Below are 20,347 nucleotides of genomic sequence, written 5' to 3'. Positions count from 1 at the left end.
ACAGCCGTAAAAATCAAATAACCCATTTTCCTGGCCCCCCAAATAACTCCCCTACACACTATTCTAACCTAGCACTTATTCCCTTTAACATGTCCCTAATAGATCTTTGCCCATGTCTGCGTTGTGCTTGATAAGACTTCAGCCTGTGTGACCCCTCTGTTGTGCTCAGGCCCAGCTACAATACTGCCCCCAAGATTCAGCAACTCTCGAGTGGAGCCCAATGATCACTGTAATCTCAACACTCCACATCTGCAGTTTCCAACCTCGTCTTATTTCCTACCACTTGTTGGGGAAACAGGTCAAGATTTATGACTCACATTTTACAGATGAGACAAACGCTCAAGGTTAAGTGGCTTACCCAAAAGCTGACATTTCGTTGACTGCTATGTGCCAGGTCCACTACTGAGCTAAGGAAGCATGTTCGCATCATTTCACTTAAGCTCACAACTTGAGATACTAGTATTATTTCCACTTAACAATTGAGAAGGAAAATAACCTGAGTCTTGGGGAGGTTAACTTGCCTAAAGTCTAATCTTCTAAGTAGCAGAGATAAAACGAGGACCCAATGACTCACACACTAGAATGTGTCGTGACTAAATGTACTCTTGTGGCCTTTGGTGTACCAGGGAATTAACATGGTGTACTAGAGAACACACTAGGAGAATTTCACTTCTGCCCCCCGGAATAGGGAGGTGTGTGTCTCAGGGAAATCATTCAAGTAGCTGGTGGCCTTTAGCCCAGTGCATTAAGGTGCTTAATGAGCAGTTGGTGAACCAAGTTTTCAAAATATTCGTTTTGCTAGATGTGAAGGAAACCTGAAAAATTATTCCAACGTGCCTTTATTTGGAGAGGCAGCTAATCTTGCTTGGAAGTCTGGAGGTTTGGGAGACATCCGAGGTGGGGATTGGACGGTAACACTTTAGAGGCTTACTTATATTTTGTGGGCCAAAACCAACCATGTCTGAAGTTCTAATACCAAAGCCATTACATTATGAAAAACATAGTGGCCAGATTATCCACTTGGCTCCTCTGTCGTCATCAGCTCTATGGTATGTTTAAGAGGAGCTGTAGGTTGTTTATAATTGAGTTTTCTGTAGTCAGCTAATAACCTGCATGTAAATAAGGACTATGTTTCCTGTCTGGGATTTTTAAAAAACATATAAACCAAGTCAGAATATAATGTTTCTCAACATAAAAAATCTTTATTGCTATTTCATCTTAAAAGGTGATCAAAAATATTTATTCTGCCCTTAACTCATAACTTCATAGAGTGTCATGGAATGTGGTTTCATTTGTTTATCTTCCCCTAAAGCAAGAAAAAGCAGAAAAATACTAACGGTGCTTTTGGTTATGAAACTAATTCTACATACAAGTTAGAGAAAATTACAGTTTCATGCTAAAATAAAGTATTTATAAAATAAAATAACAGGTATTCCATTTTAAAACAAAGCCATGAAAAAGATATTCCATTTTATTTTATTTATTATTATTGTTATTTATTACAAACAATAGATTTGCTGCAACATGCTCTGGCTCATATTATTGAATTAAAAAATTTAACACATTTCAAAAATATCAAAAATACACTATAATGAGTCTTAGGACTACAATACGACAATGATTGCACAAAACTGTTAAGATATGAACTCACTGTTTGGATGACATCCACTGGCAACAGTGAGAGAAAACCCTATAGCATCTGGGAGAAGTGCATGAAATTTAGAATACAAGGAGCTTATGTGTGATTGAATGATCACCAAATGAGGGAAACAGCAGGATTTACTGTAGCTGCTTTTCTCAGTCTAGGAAGTGCTTACCCAACTCTGGGGCAAAAGTCACTAACTGGAGAGAAAGATTAACTTGCCTCCATGACTGGGGGAGTCTGCAAGGCTCCACTCAGCAAGAAGTAAAAAGTGACACAAGACAGTTCTATAGTGATGCTGCAGACATCACTGAATGGCTTAGAGACTAATTATTTAATAATTGGTATTTATCGATAACAGCCAAGTGCTCCGTTATGGAGGTCTCTTCATTAATTATGGAGTCGATAGAGAAGGTGAGCCTGTGGCTTCCAAGTACCTGTTTTCACTGAAGGTCTACAATGGAAAGAGCATCATTTGATATTCAGTAGATCAGCCAAACCTAACTAACTGGCTCCATCTCCTGAAAAATAGCACTCGCTACAATTATAATAGCACCCAATGATTACCAAGCTGCTCGTGTTGGTTCTTCTATACACCAGGAAAATGAATTCATCAACTTATTGCACACATATACTCTACAGTAGCATAATAAAGCCTTCACTTATATTAGGAGTGGTCATTCAATGACTATGGTAGCACTGTTGCTTTATGATATACCAACATTCAAAATTTCACACATATTCCCAATCCATTTGGATAAAAATACCATGGCTGCCAAGACTCACGTATTTTTCTTCTATGGAACTGCTGAACTGCACCCATAAGCAGGCAAAAGATTGTTTCAGAAATTCTTAAACTTTTCTGTTGAATGGGAGGTACACAGAGACCTGAGAATCATGCAGAGGCCAGAATCTCTGGGCTAGAGATCAATGGTACTCTGTCCACTGGGGAACACATCCTCTGGGTAACGTCCTACGAAGTAGGTTACATTCACCTGGAGACAGATTACTGGCTTTCACCACCTGACAGTCTAATCAAATCACACAAATGACCTCAGAGGTCAAAAGATTCTGTATATTTTTGGTAATGGGCGATGGCCTTTTAACCCTCTATTTTAATACAGAGCAATTATAGAGGAAAATAAAGGAAGTTACAAGAAAATAATTAGTTTGGGTATAGCCTATATTAAAGGTTTGCAATACAACCTTGTGTTTCCTGAAAATCTACCACATAGAAAAACATTTGGAATTTTAGAGTTCCTTTGACTAAAAAGTAAATACATTTCTTTTTTTTTTTTTAATACATTTACTTTTGGTAAAGTAATTTCAGAACTGGGTTTTGTGGCGGTCCAATAAGTAGGATGGGTAACAAAGAGAAGAAGAGGGTTCACAGATTTTTTAAGAGACAATTTTTAAGAGACTATACTACTAAAGTGGTATATTCCCAAAATAACTTTCTTTTCTAGACAACATCACTATTCTATAACTGAAATTTTCTGCTGTCTGGGTGGAAAGATGTTTTATATCACCCATCAATATTATCTTGGGTGTTTCCTTCATTTTCATTTTTCCTTTCATTTCCCCGTATAAAATAAGGCAACACACTATTGTTCCCATCTTTCTAACAGCACCTAAAACTTTCTATGAACCACTATGTTCCCCACTTCAAATCAAGACCTGAGTTCTAAAATTTTGCAGTAGCTGACCAGTAGTATGACACAGGGAAGTCAAGTGTTCCTGGCAATTTGGAAACGCAAATTCGGATTCTTGAGGGGTTGAACACTAGACAGCCATTGGAGTGGTATAGAATCCTCCCAGAGTGTACTCCACTGAAACATGCACATGGGATGGGGCCTTTGATAAGATGAAGATACATAACCATTTGTGGACAGATCACATGGTTTTCTACTATTGCTTTAAAAAATGTCTATTACATTGTTTTGTATACCTGAAACTAATAAATAAAAAAATTAAATTAAAATAAAAAAACTTCAAAAAACCCCTATATATGTATATATCAACCCTTTCTTTAACATTTTGTTTCTCATGAAACAAATTAAAAATGGTCCCACTCCATTTTCTTTTTAATTGTGAAAATATTCTAGAAATTCAAAGCACATTTCCCACTGGGTAAAATCAAGCAATATCAAAATTTGTAGGAATAAATAGTAACTCATTTTCCTAAGTAAATCTTCTAATGGAAAAGTCAACAGAACAGAAATATGGAGGGAACTACATTTTGCTAGGGTTACATGGAATGTGCAAAAAATACAGTAAACGAGGTTTTCTGTAAGCTTAGGACTTTTCTAAATTAAGTCTTTCTTGTATTAGTAATTGAGCCCAGTGCTCTGAAACCATGTGAGGTGGATAAGCAGTTTTCAGAAGAGCACTCTGTTAAACGTTAAAGAGGTGAACTCACTCGCGACACTTTAGAGAACCATCCCTCTATTCTAGAGAAGGAACCTGTCTAAATGTGAGCTTCACCCACCCTTCTGTTCTCATTCAGCCTCAGTCTGTTCAGGGTCATCTGAACTCAAGGTTACTTGGACATGAGCAGCATCAGCCTTGGCCCTACATACTAGGAGACTGAGCCACCTCCATCACATTATGCAAAGAGGCTAACCCCCAAATTCCTCCCTTGTGATCCGTTGGGAAATTCCTAGCAGGTGTCACATTTGTTGAGGAGTTATAGTCTCTTTTTGTGATTTGGGGGAAGTAGTCTTAGTCCTCACTCCTTTTCCATCTTCATCCCCAAAAGAAGATCCTACTCTCCCAAGGAGTTGTCAGTCTGACATGCACCTGTTCAATCAATTTCCCAGGGCCCTTCCTAATACCCACAGAAGGCTGCAACACACGATGATCATTCTGCCTATGGACAAAGGTGCTGGGCTGCCTCTAAAGAGATTGGCTCGAGTGCAGATTCAAAAATAAAAACTTCACAGTCAATGAAAAGTGCTCTCGTTACATTACATACATAAATTATCTGTTTGATTGGTTCTACATTTCCAATAAACGTCATTTCGATAGGCTGTTTTCTCGTAGAGAAGAATGAAAAGCCATGTGACTAGTCACATCACATCCCATCAGTTAGGTTGAGATATAAGGTGATTTCTCTGTCACAGAGATCCATCAGCAGCAATCAGTAAAAGGAATCATCTTCAGTTATTTCCTCCACAGAAATAGTCCCTTTCCTGCCCAGGCAGGCAAATTCTCAAAAAGTATCCTAGGAGAGAAAGGGTTAATGGCAGGTGGTAGGACTGATACAGACAGAGAACATCTGCTTTCTTCCCAGTAACTCCGGGAATTCCAATGCAGGTTAAATGTGAAGCTTAACACTGATGGTGTTGACTAGCTTATCCAGAGTGAGACCCTGAAAGCTCTCACCATTTTTGGCTCCGAGTTCTACCCCCTCATCTATGGTTTAGAAATGCCGAGGGAAAATGCCTCTGGAAGGGCCCCCCACCTCGACACTACACAGCTTCCCTAATGCGGAGATCCTGCGGGAGGATTACAATGCTGTGTCAAACTCCTCTGGGAGCTCGGTCCCATCCTCTTCATTGGGCGCAGGCTCAGGCCTGTTTTCCTGGTGTTGCTTCATTTGCTCCCTGACTTCTTCTTCTAGGTCACGAGGTACAACAAACTGATCCTCTGGCTCCAGCTGAGTGGGGGCAGCAAAATAGCCAGTTTTCTTCTTGGGTGCTTCTGTGGCCACTTCAATAAGGTTCAGGCTATCTTCTAGGGGTACAATAGAGCCATTAGAGAGTTTCTTTCCATAAAGACAGGAAGTGGAGGGAGACTTCTGTAACTCCATCTTGTCCTTGTTCAATGGCAGAAGTATACCACTATTCACACTGTTCTGTCTTCGGATCCTAAAAAATAATCCTCTCACATGTTCCTCAGGACATGGGGCGGGGAAATTCTCTGTGAGAGTGGGCGAGTTCTCAAGATCCCTTCCCCTACAGCAGTGGATATCTACTTCTACTTCTACCTTGCTGCCATTTGTCATGACCCCTTCAACGGGCTGGTCATCGTCACTGTCCAGGCCATTGTCAGACTGGTTACTTGAGAAAGTCGCACAAGAAGGCTGGCGCTGAAAAACCCCCGAGGTGGGTGTTGGATGGAGGCTGCAGCGCCTCTCTGGCCGTGGAAGCAAGCCAGCATCCAGGCCAACAGTGTTATGTTCATCAGAAGCAGTGGATCCCACCTCACTGCTCACCTCTGAAGTGGACATCTCGCTGCTGAACTCAGAGGCAATACCACTACTGGAGGAAGGAGTGGTTGGCTTGGGAGGGTCCTTGATGGTGGAGGTTGAAGCAAATCCCACAGGACCTGGGAGGCTGAGCCCATTCATCTCACAAGTGCAGCCTTCCTCACCAATGTTCAAATAAACCACCATCGCCCCCACATTGTCCTGACAACCATAGCTCTGGGCTAATGTGCACAGCTTCTTGGCAGCTGCTAATGGGTCTTGTACATGGCGTACTGCGTTCACAGCTTCTGTATATGACAAGTGTTCCCACAATGCTTTGTTTCCCAGAATCAGCAACTCATCTTGAATGGTAAGTGTAATGGATGATATGTGGGGCTTGGGGAGGATCCAAGGGTAGAGGTATGTACAGCCCAGCATCCGGGTACAACAGGTTACCCCATTCACTTTGTTATCCTAGAGGCAGCAGAATGCAAATTTTGAGAAACATGCAACAGTGACATGTAGTTTATATATTTCTAGATCATAATGCTTAGAAGGCTCTACAATAAAACAGAATTGACATGTTATATGGTTTTTCCTACTATCTGCAAAATTTTAAGTAGACTTACAAAAATAAATGTATAGAATTTTAAAATAACAAAATATCATATGGTTATTATACCACATAGTTCAGAAACTGAAGTTAAAACCAATTAAAATTAAGTGCTTAAAAGGCACCTCCACCTCAAAAGGTATTTACTTTAACATAAAGTATAGCCCTCAGCATGTCCTTAAATAGAGAAACACCTGTTAGAAAAAAATAAGCAGAACTGTCACTAATTCTGCACCACTAGCATTCTCAGAGAGGCCAAACCTCAGATGGGTCACTAAAAGTGATTTCTCATTTAAATAAAGGAAGAGATTCCGGAAAATATTAAATGGCTAAGAGAATCTTTGTAGCTAAATAATTAACTAATCTCTAAAGTTATTTAGCCTAGGAAAGTCTGAAGTCTGTAGCATAATTGACCTACTCTGTAAGGATTGTACTAAGAATGAATAGCAGATCAAGTCACAGCTGATATAATTCTAAACTTAGAGGAAAAGGAATAACCCTAGTTATAGGTTGGGAATGTTCATCTGTCAGAATACTTTATACTGACTTCTTTTCAAGATAAAACCAAGAAAACCTCTCTCTAATGTCATCAATATATTTATTTCATTGTTGCAGTGATTCTCTGAGTAAAAATCCTGGCTCTCTCATTTACAAGAATTCGTCACAAACTCTGAATTTTATTTCCCTCAGCTATAAAATGGAAATAAAGGCACTTCTCTTATGGGGGTTACTGTGAAGATTAAATAATGAAATTACAGTGTTTGGCAAATAAGCAAACAATAAATATCTGTGGTTAAAATAACATGTATAAAAATATCTCTCCTACCTGTCTAGGACTCCCCTCCACCACCCCCACCCCAAGAAAAATCGAAACATTATCTAAATTCTATAAAAATAGACTAATGAAATAAAGTTACCTTTGTTAAAACTTTCATTTGTTTTGACTGAAAGACTTTCCTAAGACTAATGCCTCATAATCCCAGAATCTTCATAGTATCAACCACATTATAATGATGCTTTTTTTTGGTTTTATGCTTCCTCGGATAAAAATCTAATATGGACAGTCCTTATACAGAATTCTGACAGGACAGCCCAGAAATGGACCCACACGAATAGTCCACAGATCTTTGGCAAAGGAGCAAAGGTGAAATGCTGCTGGAACAACTGGACATTCACATGCAAAAAGGAGAAAAAGAAATCTAGACACGGAAGCTTGCACCTTCCACACAAATTAATTAAAAATAGGTCAAATATAAAACATGAAACTTCTGGAAGATAACACACAAGAAAATCTAGGTGACCTTGCGTTTGGCAATGAGTTTTTAGATACACCACCAAAAGCACGACCCATGAAAGAAAAAAATTAAGTGGGACTTCATTAAAACTAAAAACTTCTGCTCTGCAAAAGACACTATTAAAAGAATGATGGGATGGCCAGTTAGCTCAGTTGGTTAGAGGAGCTCAGTTGGTTACAGCGGGGTGCTCTTAACAACAAGGTTGCCAGTTGGATCCCTAAACGGGCCACCGTGAGCTACACCCTCCACAAGTAGACTGAAACAACTACTTGACTTGGAGCTGATGGGTCCTGGAAAAACACAGTTAAAATAAATAAAATTGAAAAAGAATGAAAAGACCAGCCACAGACTAGGAGAAAGTATTTATAAAACACATATCTGATAAGGACTTGTTCCCGAAATTCACAAAGAACTCTTCAAACTCAACCATAAATAAACAATTCAATTAAAAATGAGCAAAAAATCTGAATGGAATTCTGCTTTGCAGTAAACAATGTTCACATGTAATTGCTAAAGTCTCTTTGAAAGCAAAACTGTTACTAAATCAGGAGGAAAGCTATAGAATAGTAGAAACTGATGTGGTCATTGTAAAAAAAAACAAACAATGACAAAAACCCCACCAGAGCATATTAAGCCATTTATAATATAAACAGAAAACATATTTGTAAAATTTTGCATTTCAGAAGAGGGATGTCAAACTATAGAACTTTTTTCTTTCTGTTTGGAAATTAACCAAAGAGGGGACATCTACATTCATTTTCCATGCTAGCTGTACATCACAAAGAATCACAAATTAGGATTTTTTCCTAATTAATTTGCTTTTTCTTTTTGCTAGTCATTAAATGCTCATTAGATTTTCTTCTAGTACCATTATCTGGCTTGGATACAATTTACAAGGCTTTATAGGAAGAAAACGGACCTCCACTGCCTCTGTGCAGAACACACTCACTATACTTGGGGAGAAGAAGTGACCGGTGGAGAGCGAGATTCACCTCTGTTATGATGGCTTTTTGGTCCTTCACCCTTTGAGCCTCCTCCGCATCCTGTTCCAGGCTGAAGACTTTAGAGAGGGGCACTGGTTTCCCACCTCGGCACAGGACTGCTTGACAAGTGCCAACATTGGCCACAGTCAAGCTAAAACTACTTGTTGCATCGGCAGTGTCAGGGCGGATGTAACAAAGGAGAGCAGAGGAGCCCAGCTTCTGACCAGCCATGCCTAATTTCCTGTTTCGAAAGAAAATGAAGACATGGTACTAGTTTTAGAAGTGGTGGTCCTCCACGTCTGTCTTTTCCTTTTTTCCTGCCATGTGACTGTGAACCAGCCTCACCCTCAAGGTGATGGTGAAAAGAGCTCTGCCTTCCGCTCTAAGCTAACTGAGAAAAGGAATTTTACATAAAGGGTTGGGTAGGGGAGACACTGAAAGTACATCTTTTCTGCTCCTTCTGCTTGTGTCTTATTATAGACTACAATGGCCTAATTCAGTGATTTCAACTTTAGAGCATCAGAATCACCTACAGGGCTTGTTAAAAAACAGATTGCTGGACCTTCTGGGGGTAACCCAGAGTTTCTGATTCAGTTGTAAGGGGCTGGCCCAATAATCTGCATTTCTAACAAGTTTCCAGTGATGCTGAGGCTCTTGGTCCTAGAACAACACATTGAGAACCACTCACTTAAGTTATAAGTTCCCTGGAGGAAGGACCATAATTTTCCTTGTATTTCTCTCATACACATGGCATCCATCCCCCAGCATTTGGTACAAGATGGTAAGTAGAGCAGATACTATCAAAAAGACCTGGTTTCAAATTCCAGCTCTGCTATTTACTGGCTGTAGATCCTCAACAAGTTATTTTTCTGAGAAATTTTTCTGATAAAATACTCACTTCTTTGGCTTAATTTGAAAATTAAAGATATAGTATGAGAAACGCTTGGTATAATGCCCAGCTCTTGTGAGGTACTTCATAAACTGAGTTCTCTTTCCCAAACCCTTTATTTTGCGAAGTTCCTATTACTGAAAAAACTAGACTCCTTTCCCAACGTCTTTGGTTTGTGTTGTAATGAGAGACAAAAACAGCTCAGGCTCCAGGCTATTCCATTTCAACCTTGATTATTCAAGTTTACAACCTCCTAGTTGTGCATATCCTGATGTGCAAGATGCTCTATTAGCTACTAAAATTTTCAATAATTTGGTTATAAAGTGTTTTTGCCCTTAAGTGGCTTAGAAGTTTGGTTGGTAAATCCCAGTTCAAGTATACTAAATACATGAATCTGATCAGTGCTTAACCTTTTGTAGGTCACTGATACTGGAGAATTTTATAAAAACTTTTCCATCTTCCTTCCCCTCATTGTACAAATGCATATATACACACAAAATCTTCTGCACATGATTTCTGGGCTTTCCAGATCCTCAAGAGCCTTTGGCTTCAATAGAAAAAACACAGATGGCCCCACAGGGTCTTTAAAAGAATCCAAGTCCCCACATTCCACACTGATATAGAGAGAACAGTCATAGCAGAAGGAGCAAGATCTCACCTTGATCCTGTAACTGTAATTTAGATCCTGACCTTCTGGCTCAGTGAGATTTATTTTCCAAAAGTAGAACCAAGTTAGGGATTATTCAACCCACCTGCTTACCTGTGAGATACCAAGAAGGTGTTAGCCATGAAAACTGCGTCCTGAGTTGACTGCTGTACCTCTTCCAAAAGAACATCTGCCATGGTACACTGGAGTAGGCGAGGGAGCTCCTCATTTCGGTCCCCGTCAAACACGCCGTACACAGCTCCCACACCCTCTGCAAAGTTATCCACAGCTAGAGCTGATACACACAGCCTACCACAGAAACAGGAAAACGACAAACACCAAAGAAAGTTATTGGTAAAAGCATTATTCTTCGGGGAACCTTCTTTAAAAAGGCTGGACCTAATCGAGTATGGAGAAGAACAGTAGTAAATCTTAATCTACACATGAAAAAAGTGTTAGACAAGATAATTAAGCAACATTTGAAAGAGTTGATATCATAAGAAATGAGGGAATTCAGCCACATTCATGGGCAATGAATTAGCTTTGCAATTTTACCAAAGGCTGGAAAGATTAAATATTTTTTCTTAGTAGTGATTAAGGTCTAGTATTGTTAAATGCCTTCAGTTAAAGACCCCCAGGATCACACCTGTGCTTGAAAAGTTGAGTTTGTTATGCCTGCAGCAAGGGAGAAGGCCATGGAACTCTGGGATGTATAGGTAAGTGGGTGTTGCGAAAACACAGTATAGGATATGGGCTTTGGTTTGGTCATTTTGGGGAAGGTCTAAAGAAGAGGGCGATCATACTAGATTGGGTGCTGTCAGAAAGCAGGGCCATTCTGTAGTTGGGTATTTCAATAAATCGAACCTATAGGAAAAGATTAGCATGAGGATAAAGCTACAGTTGGTACAAAAAGTAGCAGTCACCCATTTTAGCCAGGAAAGAGAGCTTTTGGTATTTTGTGGCCTGTGCATTCATCTTATTTTTGAATCATGGTCTCAGAGAGATATTATCTGATGTTGGCATTCTGATTTGTTTATGTCCAACAGGAGAACCTGGCCTGGATTTCAGCACCAGATCAGTTCCCAGATGTCAGGAGCTGCCTTTTTTCTTTTTCAGTCTCCATGGCCAAGATACTCACTTATTTCTCTGCCCTGCCATCTCAGCCAGTCCATGGCTCCAGAAGGTTGATGTAACTGTAGAATCAGTGGTTGGCAAAGGTTTCTGATCAATTTTCAGGGTTGTGATATGGCTGTAGAAAGTGGAAAATGGGAAGATTAAACCATACATGCTTCTGTATTTTACAAAAACCATCCCAACAATAATATGTTTTTATAAAATAATCTGTTGACAGAGCAAGATTCACTTTCAGAGACTGACTAGAAGTAGTGTGCTGGCCCACTGATCAAGGAGGAGAGAAAAAGGAGAGGGGTAGGAGGAAGAAATAGGGGCTCAAATATTGTTACAACTGATACCATTCATTTCAATGAAAACTAAGCACAACAAAGATTTCTACGTTTCAGCCAATTGTCTACTTATTTTAAATATTTTGATACAATGAAGTCTTGGTACAATGAGTAAGCTTGCATTGTCTCTTAGATGTTGTAATATAATGTGATCTGTGCCACCTAAAATATCTATGCCTGCCACGTAAAGATACTCCGTGGATGGGTGAGCAGTAGTCATGATGCTGAGTTCTAATATAAATGGGCTGACCACTGGATAGAACATTCATCTATAAATGAATCAAAGAACAGAACCGAGGGCTTTATGGTTTCCTTCATTCTATTCCTTTAAATAATTGAAATCTCCACAGTCCTTATGAAGACCCACATAGGGCTGGTGGGACTAAGAGCACATAGGGTTTCAATTTCAAAATTTTTCTTACCTAAATGTGTCCAGTGTCTTATGTTCCAGAACCAGATTTGTATTTCCAGTCAAGTCAAGGTCTTGTAAGGTAGCAGGCAGAGCCTCTGGAATCAGGATTTCTGTCAAGTCATTGCAACTTAGGTCTACAAACTGAGGGGGAAATGGAGAAATCAAAAGAAAATACATCGTAGGTAGTTAATTCTTAACTCCCTAATGCTCACTTTCCTATTATACCCTCCAAAGGAACTTAGTTTGTTCCCAGGATCAACTACATATATTGTGATCTCAAACTGCCACTTCCTTCTTCCTTATGAGAAGGGATCAACCTCATTCACATTCCTACCATGTCCCCTTGTTGGGACATCATTCCACCACATAAAGTACCTGGATCTGAGGCAACTGCAGTATTTCTGGGAAAATGCTGATGTTGTTGGAGTGTGCGACAAGGGTGTGCAGCCTTTTGCAGTTCGCTATGGTCGTGGGGATGGTTTTAAGCTTGTTGCCACTTAGGTTCAATTCCTCCAGTTGCTCCAATTTATTTAGTTTGCTGAAAAAGAAAGACCAGAATACCACACTGCACCCAAAATGAGCCAAGCAAGTTTTCTAGCAGCCAGAGTACTGAGGCGCCTGGTTCACTGCCAGGTGACAAATCATAATGAAATGATCAGACACCGGCGGAGGGAAGGGCTCACCAAGGTGACTGCTCTGGCTGAATCATGTGTGTATATATATATATAGATAGATATAATTTCATTCAAATTATAACAAACATCATTTCCCTATTTTCTTAGTTTTTGAAAACATGATTTTTAATGACTTTCATGATGTAGATGGATTTTTCTGGTATCAAAATATTTTTTTATCAAATGTATTTTGGAAGATATTTTTTTTTTTTTTAATTAATTTTATTGGGGTGACAATTGTTAGTAAATTTACATAGATTTCAGGTGTACAATTCTGTATTACATCGTCTATAAATCCCATTGTGTGTTCACCACCCAGAGTCAGTTCTCCTTCCATCACCATATATTTGATCCCCCTTACCCTCATCACCCTCCCCCCACCCCCTTACCCTCTGGTAACCACTAAATTATTGTCTGTGTCTATGAGTTTTTGTTTCTCATTTGTTTCTCTTGTTCTTTTTGGTTTATATACCACATATCAGTGAAATCATAGGGTTCTCTGCTTTTTCTGTTTGACTTATTTCACTTAGCATTATTCTCTCGAGATCCATCCATGTTGTCACAAATGCTCCTATATCATCTTTCCTTAACGCCGAATAGTATTCCATTGTGTATATGTACCACAACTTCTTTATCCATTCATCTATCGAAGGACATTTTGGTTGTTTCCATGTCTTGGCCACCGTAAACAAAGCTGCAATGAACATTGGCGTACACGTGTCTCTATAGAGAAATGCTTTTATATTTTTGGGGTAGATACCCAGGAGAGCGATTGCTGGGTCATATGGTAATTCTATTCGTAATTTCTTGAGGAACCTCCACACTGCCTTCCATAGCGGCTGCACCAGTCTGCATTCCCACCAACAGTGTATGAGAGTTCCTTTTTCTCCACAGCCTCTCCAACACTTGTTACTATTTGTTTTGTTGATGAAAGAAATTGAAGAAGACACAAAGAAATGGAAAGACATTCCGTGCTCATGGATTGGAAGAATCAACATAGTTAAAATGGCCATATTACCCAAAGCCATATACAGATTTAATGCAATCCCCATTAAAATCCCAATGGCATTTTTTAAAGAAATAGAACAAAAAATCATCAGATTTGTTTGGAACCACAAAAGACCCCGAATAGCCAAAGCAATATTAAAAAAAAAAGAACAATACTGGAGGTATCACACTCCCTGATTTTTCCTTGTACTACAGGGCTACAATAATCAAAACAGCTTGGTATTGGCGGAAAAACAGACACATAGACCAATGGAATAGAATTGAGAACCCAGAAATAAAACCACATAAATATGGACAGATAGTTTTTGACAAAGAAGCTAAAAACATACAATGGAGGAAAGACAGCCTCTTCAATAAATGGTGCTGGCAGAATTGGATAGCTACGTGCAAAAGAATGAAACTGGACTGCTATCTGTCACCATGTACCAAAATTAATTCAAAATGGATCAAGGACTTAAGCATAAGACCTGACACAATAAACTGCATTGAAGAAAACATAGGTACTAAACTTATGGACCTTGGGTTCAAAGAGCATTTTATGAATTTGACTCCAAAGGCAATGGAAGTAAAAACTAAAATAAACAAATGGGATTATATGAAACTGAAAAGCTTCTGCACAGCAAAAGAAACTATTGACAAAATAATGAGGCAACCAACTGAATGGGAGAAGATTTTCGCAAACAGTTCCTCAGATAAGGGGCTAATATCCAAAATATACAAGGAACTCATGAAACTCAACAACAAAAAAACAAACAACCCAATTGAAAAATGGACAGAGGACCTGAAGAGACATTTCTCCAAAGAGGATATACAAATGGCAAATAGACATATGAAAAAATGCTCAACATCGCTAATCATCAGAGAAATGCAAATGAAAACCACAATGAGATATCACCTCACCCCAGTCAGTTTGGAAGATATTTATTGCGCCACTGACGCTGTTTAAAACTTTGACCACATTAAATGTCTCCTTACCTGTAGCCTGTCTTCATCTCTTCCTCCAGGAAGGCCAACCCCACCCACAGGATCTGTGCAGTACAGCCAGCTACTTTTGCATATCTTTAGCATCTTGTATGTATTACACTGCACTGCAATTGTGCATATAATTACTTGTCTGTTTCCCCAATTAGACTGTAAGTTCCTTGAGAAAAGATACTGTAACTTAACCATCACTGTTTACCCAGTATTTACACAGGTACTTGGCCCCAGTAGGCATTCAATATATACAGCTGACCCTTGAACAAAAGGGGTTTGAACTGTGCAGGTCCACTTATACACAGACCATTTTTTTCAATAAATATACTTGGTCCTTTCTATCCACAGGTTTCACATCCACAGATTCAACCAATGGTGGATTAAAGACAGTATTTTTGCATTCCCAACCTCAGTTTCCCAATCGCAGATCACTTTTCGATCCACGGTTGGTTGAATCCACATATGTGAAGGGCCGAATGTGGAGTCAGAAGTTACATATGGATTTTCAATTGCATGGGGATTGGCACCCCAACCTCCACGTCATTCAAGGGTCAACTGCACATAATGAATAAATTAATGGACTCAACAGTTTTTTATAAAAGAGTGTTGACGAGTGAATAGAAAAACTGTCTTCAGAATTTCTTTATAAGCCTGTATCTTTATAGATTGAAAATTCTCAGATCATTCATTAATAAGTAATTAGAACTAAGAATTAAACAATTTTAACTACAACTTCTCATTACTGATACGTAACAACTGGGTACAAACAGATTTTCCCATTAAACTAGTGGAATCACAGCTTCAGTAAGTCACTCAACATACAGCAAGAAAACCCAGTAAGATAGCAGTTTGACAAATGCAGAATTCATGTTATTTGTCTGAAATGACCAGTATGCATTCACTTACCTTGCAGGAAAAGTCTGTAGCTGGTTGTTTGCTAGATGCAAGATTCGCAGGTGTGGATGCCCAACCAGGACAGGCACACACTGATCAGTCAGGAGGTTGTTGGTCAGATAGAGCAGCTGCAGGGCACTCAGACTCTCCTCCCCTGCGCAAGCAGATGGCAAAGACTCCAGACTATTTGCGGATGCATTCAAGTATCTGAGACTGACAGGACACACACAAGTCATTATTTCCTTCATGGTTATCTGTAGCTTTCTTATGTAGAAACTACTATGCCATCTCAGGAGGGAACACTGCCATTCCATGCTCCCAATCTCATGACAAAAGTCATTTCCTCCAGGTAGTTTTCTCTAAATTGATTCTAAACAAGCAGAGTTCCTTTTACTCAACTCATGCAAGCCAAAGAGAGAGGAATGAACACAGGCTTGGTGGTGGTCCCGGGCTTTTGTAGTGGCCTGATTCTACCCTAACTTCATCTTTTAGTGACTGTATCTCCCCTGAAAGAGTGCTGTTTTGAGTATCATGTTCACAAACAACTGTGAAGACACCCTCCAGAAAAATTTCTGTCTGATTTCAACAGCATCTTATTTATTCAGCCAAACCCATTATAATCCCCTAATAATTGACCTATAGGATATTTCCAACTATTTGTTATTATAGACATTGTAATGAGCACCTTTGTGTCCTTATCCAATTATTTCTTTATGCTACATTCCCAGAAGCAGAATTTGTGGGGTCAAAGGATATACATAACTTTAAGATTTACATCTATCTATCTATCTATATATCTCTATCTATATAGATAGAGATATATAGATATGTATAGATATATATATGGCCAAACTGAGTTCCAGAAAGGCCATACCAAATTATACCTAGATATATGTATATATAATATATATGTATAATTTAATTGTACATAAGGATATAAGAATGCCAAAGGTATGTTCACACCTTTGTCAACAATGAGTACCATAATTCATTTTAATCTCTGCCACTCTAACAGGTAAAATACCATGCCATGATTTTAAAAATGTGCTTAGCGTGGTGTTTGGTATACATAGAGAGCATGCTCAATAAAAGGCAGCTACTATTATTAGACGTGTTGTGTGTTCTTAAGTCTTCTCCATTTTGTGTGATCTACATGCCTAATTCCCTTTTAAGCTGTTGAGGGTACTGTGTTTCTGTGTCTTTGTATGTCCTAGAAGTGCTCTGTGAAGAGTTAGTATTAAAAAAGTATCATTGACAGTTTGCTACAGTTGCTAAATAACTTATTTTCTACAGATTCTAAGGTTGTAAACTAATTTTATTCAGACTGTCATTAGAACCAAATGCAGTATTACGCATTACTAACAAATACTTGTTAATTAACAAATGTTACTGCATTGAGACTCCATATAATCTTTCCAAAAAGAAAATCTCCTTTAAACATTTTTTACAATTTCCAAAGGTTTTATTTCTAGGAAAATCCAACCAGGTGTATTATACATTAAGAAAAGTATATGCTGACAAAGAACGAGACACACACTGGTGTGCTAAATGCTTTTTGTATGTTTTCTTTAGCCTTATGTTAAATCACTACTGTTTATCTCTGTTTTTTCCATTTCTAAATTGAAGACAGCAGGGCCTTATCCATACTGCAGAAGAGAAGTAGTTTAAAATGAAAACTAGTTTTCATTTTATGGTGATGTACATATGAGATAAACCTGATTTTGGGTATTAAAATATGAAGACATTATTAATCTATTATTAATTTAAATGAGAAAGTAAATAACACCTTTGGGAAAATGTTACTTTTAAATGCAGTTTTCAAAGGAGGTAGTAAAAAAACGCTGCAAATAGAGAATGACACTTAATGATAGCTTGATAAAGCTAGAAGCAAAAACTAAAATAACTTTAGTGATATGTCCTTTTCTCCTAATGCAAAAGCTGAAAATTAACAAGGAAGCTGTATCATAATGCTGTAAATTCTCTTGAAAGGTCATAATTGAATTCGTTTTCTGAAAGTCTGAACCTTCCCTAGCTGTTTGAAATTGTTTACAACACTAAAACTTCTTAAGTATTTGATGGTTATTTCAACTTTGAGTTGAAGATTACTGTTTCATAAAACAGTGTCATGTTTTATTTCACAGAAATTGCAAATCAGTCTCCACCCATAGCTAGACTATGAGGGAAACATTGTAAATATAGTTCCATGTAATGTAAATGTAAATATACATGACAAGTCAGTGTAGTTTGTTTAGGCAATGGTTCTGCTCTTCCAAATAAAATGTATGGTACTTACTTTAAGGCCTTGGAGAAGAGAGTATCCGGCAGCCTGGTTAGTAGGTTATGCTGAATATCCAACACCTCAAGAGGGATGTGCTCCACCAGCACTGGAAGGTTTTGCACGTGATTGTGTCCCAACATCAGTTTTCTAAGACTCAAGCTACTAAGAATTCTGGGTGGGTGGGTGGGGGGAACAGTACAAAGAAACAAATGAAAAACTTCCTTAAATGTGAAGCTTAACACTGATGGTGATGTAGTACACCAAACATATATACCAAACATCATTTCCCTATTTTCTTAGTTTTTGAAAACATGATTTTTAATGACTTTCATGATGTTGTGAAAGGTTCAATTGGTGTTGACTAGCTTATCCAGAGCAAGACCCTGATACATGCATACAAACATATGTATTGCTGCATACACACCTAAATAATGCATTAACACACACTTACCTCACAGGAACCTCTGTCAGAAGATTATAGCTCACATCTAATATTTCTAGCTTCTTTGCTTCACAGGCCCAGTCAGGGACACACTCCAGCAGGTTTCTGTAGAAAATAATGAAAAGTCAGCATTTAAAATGATGAGTGGAACTCATTTCAGTCTCTGTAATATATCTGTTAACTGGCCCCTGAGCCCCTTGAGGGCAGCAGCACTAAACCCCAAGGCATTCTTAGTACACCACCTGGAATACAGTAGGTGCTCAAAGAGTGTTATTGATAGAAAAGGTGGACAGAGATAAGTATAGACATGTATAATAATGAACCAATTATGCTATATGCTCAAAAAAGATACAATGGCTTTCAGGAGTAGGAAAGCACACATGTGGATGCCTGAAGGAGAGATGAGGAAAGACTTAATGGAAGTGGCATTTTAAACAAACCTTTGAAGGTGAGTAGGATTTCCACAAGTAATGACTGCAGTAGAAGAAAAGCAAATTCTGGGGAAAATGAACAGAACGAATAAGGAAGTAGAGACAAAAGATAACTAGTGGTGCAGGGAGCTTCAATCATTTAGAATGAGCTCAAATATTTAGTAGAGCACTGGGCAGACATTTAGTAAAAGGAATTTTATTTTCAGATATTATTTAGCTTCTCTAGGTCTCAAAGTATTTACTGATTGATTGATTGATATGATGAGGCAGAATGAAAAAAGTGCTGTGAGAGAAATGCAGATACTGCTATAATGGCTTAGTAAAGGAAGCACTTGGCCTGAAATGCATCAAGGCAAGGTCCCTAAGAAATAACACCTGGGTTAGAATTTGAAAAATGTTGTACAATGACTTGAGTTAAGGGGAACATTCCAAGAAAGAGATGACAACATGAGGTGGAGCACAGAGGCAAGAAAAGAGATGGCATGATATATGTGGAAATAATCATAAGCAGTTTGGTAATGCTGGAGCAACAAATATGGATCAGAGAGTGGTAAGAAACATACCTGGAGAGACCTAAATCATGTCTAGACTTTATCCTGCAGATATACGGGGATCACTGATGGGTTTATAAGCAGTGGGGAGAATGTCAGTTTTGCACTTTGAATAGTTCACTCTGTGGATACATGGAGGTCTGGTTGAGGTGGTTATATTGGTAAAAGGACGAATAGTCAGGAAGCTGTTACAGAATTCCAGACAAGAAATGACGTGGGACTAAATGAGTGGCAATGCACATGGAGGGGAAGGGAGGAGAGGGACTCCAGAAATACACAGGAGGCAAATATCAAAACTACTTGGAAATGGATTAGACATGGGAGTAGAGCAAAGAGAAGAATCAAAAATGACTTTCAGGTTTCTAGCCTAGATGACTAGGGAGAAAATCAGATCTAGAGAAAGTACTGATAAGCTCCAAACAAGGTAGGAAATTGTGAATTTACAGTGGTGTCCATCTGGATATGACTGTCTTATGCTAATGCCAAAAAGCTAAAATAGTCACAAGACATCAAATTAAAATGAGGTGAAGGGATAGATAATGAATTTAATTTTGCACATATTTAAGGCACTTGGAGAAGTACAGGTCTAAATGTCTTAGTATGAAACGGGACCCTTGGGTCTGGGGCTGAAAGAAGAGCATCTGGGCTAACCATCTGGGTGACCATGACACTGAAGTGTAGCTGAAATCATTGGAGTAAATGAGATCATGTCAAATGAGCAGTATAGTGGGCCAAGGACAGACCCTGGAATAAGCAACCTATAAAGAGCTAGCTAACGAAGAGGAGTACATAAGAGACAGAGGGAAAAGTCAAAGTGGCCTGAAAAAAGTCCGATTGTATTAATCAGCTGAGGAAATAGCATGTTTGAAGAAAATACACCATTAACAGTGTCAGTATAGAAAAGTTCCATAAGGGAAGGTCTAAAGCAAGATGTAGTGTGATAAGCAAATGGGAACTGAGAA

General features: G+C 38.7%; 1 protein-coding gene across 1 annotated transcript in view; it reads right to left on the bottom strand.

Moving 5' to 3' along the window:
- Positions 1-1,501: 1,501 nt before the first annotated feature.
- Positions 1,502-20,347, bottom strand: part of PHLPP2 (PH domain and leucine rich repeat protein phosphatase 2) — a 62,652-nt gene continuing 43,806 nt past the window's right edge. Inside the window, exons 12-20 of the mRNA XM_081031475.1 lie at positions 18,413-18,508; positions 17,977-18,132; positions 15,696-15,896; positions 12,508-12,670; positions 12,143-12,273; positions 11,396-11,506; positions 10,372-10,566; positions 8,732-8,963; positions 1,502-6,305 (exon numbers count right to left, since the gene is read on the bottom strand). Of these exons, the coding sequence (XP_080887601.1) occupies positions 5,151-6,305; positions 8,732-8,963; positions 10,372-10,566; positions 11,396-11,506; positions 12,143-12,273; positions 12,508-12,670; positions 15,696-15,896; positions 17,977-18,132; positions 18,413-18,508 (2,440 nt within the window). The 3' untranslated portion in view covers positions 1,502-5,150. The remainder of the gene's footprint in view (positions 6,306-8,731; positions 8,964-10,371; positions 10,567-11,395; positions 11,507-12,142; positions 12,274-12,507; positions 12,671-15,695; positions 15,897-17,976; positions 18,133-18,412; positions 18,509-20,347) is intronic.

The sequence above is a fragment of the Rhinolophus hipposideros genome (genome assembly GCF_964194185.1).
Source record: "Rhinolophus hipposideros genome assembly, chromosome: 21".
Lineage (NCBI taxonomy): Eukaryota > Metazoa > Chordata > Mammalia > Chiroptera > Rhinolophidae > Rhinolophus > Rhinolophus hipposideros.
Note: the sequence above shows the minus strand (reverse complement) of the source record. Positions and strands in the feature narration are given on the sequence as shown.